Source organism: Amborella trichopoda, chromosome 13 (genome assembly GCF_054954075.1).
Source record: "Amborella trichopoda isolate Santa Cruz 75 chromosome 13, AtrichopodaSantaCruz75HAP2 v2.0, whole genome shotgun sequence".
Lineage (NCBI taxonomy): Eukaryota > Viridiplantae > Streptophyta > Magnoliopsida > Amborellales > Amborellaceae > Amborella > Amborella trichopoda.
In genome coordinates, this window is record NC_142348.1 from 7,039,103 (window position 1) to 7,045,228 (window position 6,126).

General features: G+C 34.8%; 1 protein-coding gene across 1 annotated transcript; it reads right to left on the reverse strand.

The window, feature by feature from the left end:
- Positions 1 to 2,586: 2,586 nt before the first annotated feature.
- LOC18423918 (uncharacterized) lies at positions 2,587 to 5,779 on the reverse strand. The gene has a single exon (XM_006828534.4). The coding sequence runs from the start codon at positions 4,254 to 4,256 to the stop codon at positions 2,805 to 2,807; it is 1,452 nt and encodes a 483-aa protein (XP_006828597.1). The 5' UTR covers positions 4,257 to 5,779; the 3' UTR covers positions 2,587 to 2,804.
- Between the last annotated feature and the right edge of the window lie 347 nt (positions 5,780 to 6,126).

Consider the following 6,126-nt stretch of genomic DNA (forward strand, 5'->3'; position numbering starts at 1 on the left):
ATTTTTAATTCACTATCTAAACCACTTTCTTTTACCTTCCTCTCACTAGGACTCCAACCTCATCCTTTTCCTTCTCCCAATTTTCTCCCAACTAAAGTCTCCATACAATCACTGGAAGTTCTAATTCCCTTAAAATGGATATATGCAAATTCCGAAGTTGCTGTTTGACGATGTGTTTGGAAGTTCTCCAATATAGAGATAGGCTTCACATTGATCTAACAAACCTTCACAATGATCATGCTTCTAGGATTCACATAAAAAAATAGATGAGATTGGGAGAGTAAGGATTTTAGGAGAGAGAAAAGACACGGTTAGGACATGTTTGATAACTAAAAGCAAGTTTATGAACTGTAAGTTAAAAGTTCTTTAAGAATGGTAAATAAGAAGTTGACTAAAAAGTTCATGGTTTCTGTGTTTGACAACCTCCTTTGGAAGTTAAGTTCGTAGTTTATATCTAATATTTATAACATACTATTATATATGATATACCGTATTATATATATATATCTTATATTACATAAATATAATATATATAACATAGTATAATATATAATATAGTGTATTTTATATTTCTTTTATTATATGGCGGGGTTCATAAAAAAAAAATTCCAAGTTTAAGTTCCAACTCTTGGGTTGGAACGTTTTTTTTAAAGCAAGATTGGAACTTGAATAGTTCTTTGAAGTTTTGTTTGAAGTTCAATTTTTTTATCAAACACGAAACCTGAACAGTATTAAGAAGTTCTAAACTTCCAGGAAGACACTTCCTGTTATCAAATAACTTAGAGAGATAAATGACTACATTAGAGATGAGGTAGATATAGAAAGAGAAAGGATACAATAAAAAAAAATAACTGAGAGAGATAAATGATAACATTAGAAAGACAGAGAGATCATATTTGAAGGGAGAATGGAGTGAGAGAGAGAGAGAGAGAGAGAGAGAGAGAGAATGGGCACATTTAGAGATAACGGAATTTGAAACTCAATCTAGGTGACATGTTTAATTTTGGAGTAGCCCGTTTAATGTATTAACTAAGGATCCGGTTTTCGCGAATCATGTTGATATAGATATTTTGGATCCAAATTTTTAGAGCTTTGTAATCTAAAACATAAGAATCAAGAATATGTAAAACTAAGTAAATTTTTAAAATTTGAGACCGATAATATTTTGAATTTTTTTTTACAAAATCAATTTGATTTGGCTTTCTTTATAGCCCTCCATATTAAAGATGGGCGTTTAGTTGGTGAAAGGGATCCATGCATCCCCAGACTCATCAAAACACTTTTCTACTGACTAAATTGGGTGATATCTTTACAAGATTGAACATTGAATAGAGACCACCTAATTTTTAGGGGGTCTCTGTTTTGAGGTACTCTTGTTTTGATTGTTATGGTTTGAAGTACTCGGAGCTTAATTTTTTTTTTTGTTGAAAAATTAAATTGCATTGTTCAAGTTTGCAGTCCTATCAAAATAAGTAAATTCCCACCTCATGAAGTCATAGTAAATTGCAAGTCAAGTATTGGAAAACTTTTACATTGATCATCTGGACTCGAACATTATGGTTGTGAAAATTTTAGTTAGATGGTCTCCAAGTGTTTTGAAGTACTCCTGTTTTGAGTGTTATGTTTTAAAGTATTCAAAGCTTAAATTTTTATTTTGAAAATTAACATGCAATGTTCTAGTTAACCTTGCTGGAAAAAAAAAAAGGCAAATAGTATGATAGGGCTGCAGTTCTATCAAAAGAAGTAAATTCTCATCTCATTAACTCATTCTTAAATTGCAAGTCAAGCATTGGAAAACCTTTACATCGTAAATTCTCACTTCACTAACTCGTTCGTAAATTGCAAGTCGAGCATTGAAATACCTTTACATTGGTCATCTCCACTTGAACATTATGGTTGTAAAAAAATTTAGGATTTCAAGCTCTATAAAAGAAAAAGTTTATATAAGGTTCAACATTAAATTGTAGAAATAATGATGCACCTCAAAAATCCATTGGAAAAGTTTGTTTTAATGTTAAAAAACCTTCTAATTGATCATCTAGACATCTAGATATATGAATATGAAAAAAAAAAAAAAAAAAGATTTTGAGTCCCATAAATAATATGTCTTGCAATATAATATCTAGATTGTCCATTTTTAAGATTTCATATGTCTATAGATCTACTTAATTTTAACTATTTTTTAAAATTAAAATTTTATAATTAGATATGAAAATAGATTTTTAAAATAATCCTAAAAACATTTTACATCAAAATTACATGTTATGATAAAATTTGGAGGTGCGCCATATTGTTTAAGATTGCAAGGTCATAAAAACCGCACCCCCCCTAAAAACAATATATATCATATCAAATTATCTCAATGTCTATTTTGCCTTAAAAATAAATATTCACAAATCCGCAAGATCTATACCATTTTTTTAGTTTCAAATTTTATTGCCAGCGTTGGAAATCGATTTTGGAGCCATAGAGATTTATGTCCCCGAAAGTGCTTTTTGGACAAGGATTTGAGGTGAGGTTTTATTTTGTTTTCATAAAGCCTAGGCCTTGTGCAAAGCTCATCCAAAACAAAACAATCATCCAACATGCTTAAGTGGATCTGAGATTGTCAATCATCGAATAGGATCTCAAAGGGAGCAAGTATACAATATAAGTAATGAGTGAATGACCAAAAAATTTAGAGATCCGAATCCATTTTCTGATTTAGGATCTCGATAAAAATCACGTCCTGGAAAACTAGGAAAATACATAGACATGGGAAGCAGCGCGTCCTTATTTAAAGGTTGCAACGGGTCGCCGGGAAATTATTTCCGGCAAGGAGGAAGAGGCTTTCCACAGAGGCAATCATTCCCCAAGAACGAAGAAGCAGGAAACTTAGTCGCCGGAATCAAACCACAAAGGTGATTATAACTCACATTCAGCCCGCTTAATCCTGCAAAACTTGCCGGAATTTTCCCCTTAGCCATGTTTCTGGACATATCCAAATCCCTCAGAGTCTTTGGCCAATTAACCTTACCTAAATCAAAGCTCAGTTTATTGCTTGAAACATTAAAACCCACCAAAAATTCGGTTCTATTGAGCAGAGCAGCAGGATTTCCAGTGATTTCATTGCCGGAAAGATCGATATAATCGTAGAAATAAGTATCTTTTGGCTTCCATTCTTCGAATTGCATCTTGATCCCACATCCAGCAAGCCCTAGGGAGTAAATAATTGGAGAACTGGTGACCCAATCTGGAATTTTTCCGAGATGGAAGCGATTATGTGAGAGTTTCAGAGATTCGATTCCTTTAACTTTCATGGCCGGAAATGGATCCACCAGGAGGTTTTCCGAGAGGTCGAGGTTGAAAATTTTGGTGAGGTTTTTGAAGCTCTGAGGTACTGGTCCAGTGAGGTAGTTACTTGAAAGATCTAGGGTATCAAGCTTCTGGAAGTTGCCTAAAAAGCTCGGGATCGAGCCAGTAAGCAAGTTGTGCCCTAACTCAAGAAACTGCACCAATGGAGCATGGACGGAAATAGTCGCCGGAATCTTGCCGATAAGTCGATTGTGAGAGAGTTCCAGGTAAAGAAGCTCTGTTAAACCAGAGAGATCAGGAATCGGGCCACGAAGCATGTTATGTTCGAGGTTTAGGATCCGCAGAGACTTCAGTCGCTGGATTCCAGCCGGTATTTCACCGGAAAGTGAATTCCGGCCAAATTTGAGCTGGGTAAGCTTGGTCAGATTGGATATGGAGTTCGGAATTGGGCCCGAAAACTTATTTCCACAGAAACTGAGAGCCTCTAGTCCAAATAATTGGCCTATATTTTCCGGCAAAGCGCCATGTAGTTCACAATTCTCTATGTACACATAGTTGATGTTGGGGAGTTTGAACAGAAGAGAGGGGAAAGCACCTGTAATTTTTCTGAGATTAACGAGATAAATCCCATTGAGGTAAGTAAGTTTAGAGAGAGAAAATGAGATGGGGCCTGATAAAAAGCTCTTGGGGTCGTCTTCTTGGCCATAGAGGCTCAGAGCCGTGACTCTGTTCATTGAAGACAATGAAGAGCAAGTGATTCCATCCCATTTGCAGCAATCAGTGTTGGGTTTCCATGAAGAAAGCATAGAGGATGGGTCCTCCTTAATCAGGGCTTTGAATCCTAACAGACCTGCTACATCATCAGGGTGGCATTTTTGAGCCAAGGTGGGAGCCAGGAGATGTAGAGAGAGAGTGATGAGTGAGAGAGAAAGAAGGGGAAGAGAGAGAGTGAGAGGTTTCATGGTGGCTACTGGTCTTGTGTGGTTGCCTACATTACCAAGTTCTTGTGAAAAAGTAGACACAGAGAAGCTAAAGAGGTTGCAGAGAGAGACAGAGTATTCATGTGAGTGGAAGAAAAAAGAAATAAAATGAATAATCTCCCTTCAAAAAAAAGCAGCATTGTAAACCAGAAATCTCAAAAAGTAACCAAAATCAGTTTCGAGTCTTCCCACAAAACAAGAAGAAGTCAACAATGGATGGCCCTTTTACAGGTGAGATTTAGGGTTTGGGGCTGATTCCTAGGTTTTAGAACTTTGCTAAGAAATGGGACTCTCACCAAGTCGAGTTCTTGTGTATGATATATAAATTATATTTTTGTAAAATCAATGTAATTTATATTTTGATGCTATGTTGGTGATTTGTCTGAACCTTGAACAATCCAATTAAGGGACATCGCCAAATTTTATAATAGATGTAATTTTGAGGTAAAAAATTCTTGACTTGAGAATCTATTTTCATTTCGAATTATAAATTTTTAAGCTCTAAAAATATTTCAAATCAAGTAGATCTATCAACACATAAAAAATTTTGAAATTAAACAGTTCAGATATACTATTTCGCAGACTTTAAATCTTTTATGATGGATTTGAGATGCACCTTTAATTTTATATTTTAAGGTTGCAACCTTATATAAACAAATCAATTTATTTATTTTGGATTTTTTCAAACGTTTCTAGCAATAAATCAATTTTTTTTCCAAATCCATCTTTCATATATTTTTTTCATCCTAATTGGACTTTAATGCGAGTATTTTGATTTTTTCTATTTTTTTTTCACTTTTGACTAGCTTCACATCTTCCTTTTTAAAAATTTAAACCCTTTTTTTTTTTGGCTTGGACCCTGTTGGGGCAAGTCCACTCAGACTCACATGACTAACCTGGCTTGGGCAGGGCCAAGAGCCGAGCCCAGCCAAGTAAATGAGCCTTACTAAATCCGTTAGGGGATCAGCCGAATACCTACCGAATCCAATCTGAATCAATGGTTAGCTTGGATAAGCGTATCTCCAAGCTCTATTTTTGGTGTTTGAACCCATGTAAGTATAATAACAATCAAGTTTCTTTTCATTCAAAACCCAGGTTCTTAATACTCCGAAATATGATCCTCTTCTAGGTCTAAGAAAAGCCAAAACTGAAGATTTGGATGAAACCTGTTTGTTTATCAGGCCAGCCAAACAACCGTTTTAAGTAGGCTTGGTTACAAAATCTAAGCAGTAATATTTCCTTTTAAAAAAGTTGTATGTTTGTGTTATATCGACTGAGTGAGGGTAAATGGAGTCACAATTATCTTCGACTGTCGTATGTATGAGGGTAAATGGAGTCACAATTATCTTCGACTGTCGTATGTATGAGGCTAAATGAATAATAATAGGATGTCACCGTTATTATAAAGTTTATAACTTTTAATTTAGACTTTCGCAACCCAATTTTATATAGTGGGACCTGCTTATCCACATGCAAATGTAAATTGTCCTTTTCCAAATAAAAGTAAAAAGGGATTTTCCAAGTAAAAATTAGGTAATTTGACCTCTTAATTGTAGTGGAGCAGTCGTGCACATTAATTAATTTATAGTGGATAAGGGGACAATGCATTAAGGATAATTGTTTAGTGCGTTCAAGCGTGCACATGTTACCCTATCATTAAGGCAGAAAACATGACATGATAATTTTCTCTTTATTGGTCTCTCACCTAAAAAAGTCTTTATCATTTTTTCTCTCTAAAACCCTCGGATCTTCTCAAAAAAACATGACAAATAGATGAGCTATTCTCTCTAAAACCCATAAACATGACAAGTAGAGGAGCTCTTTTCTCTTTGAAACCCAAACGCATACAACG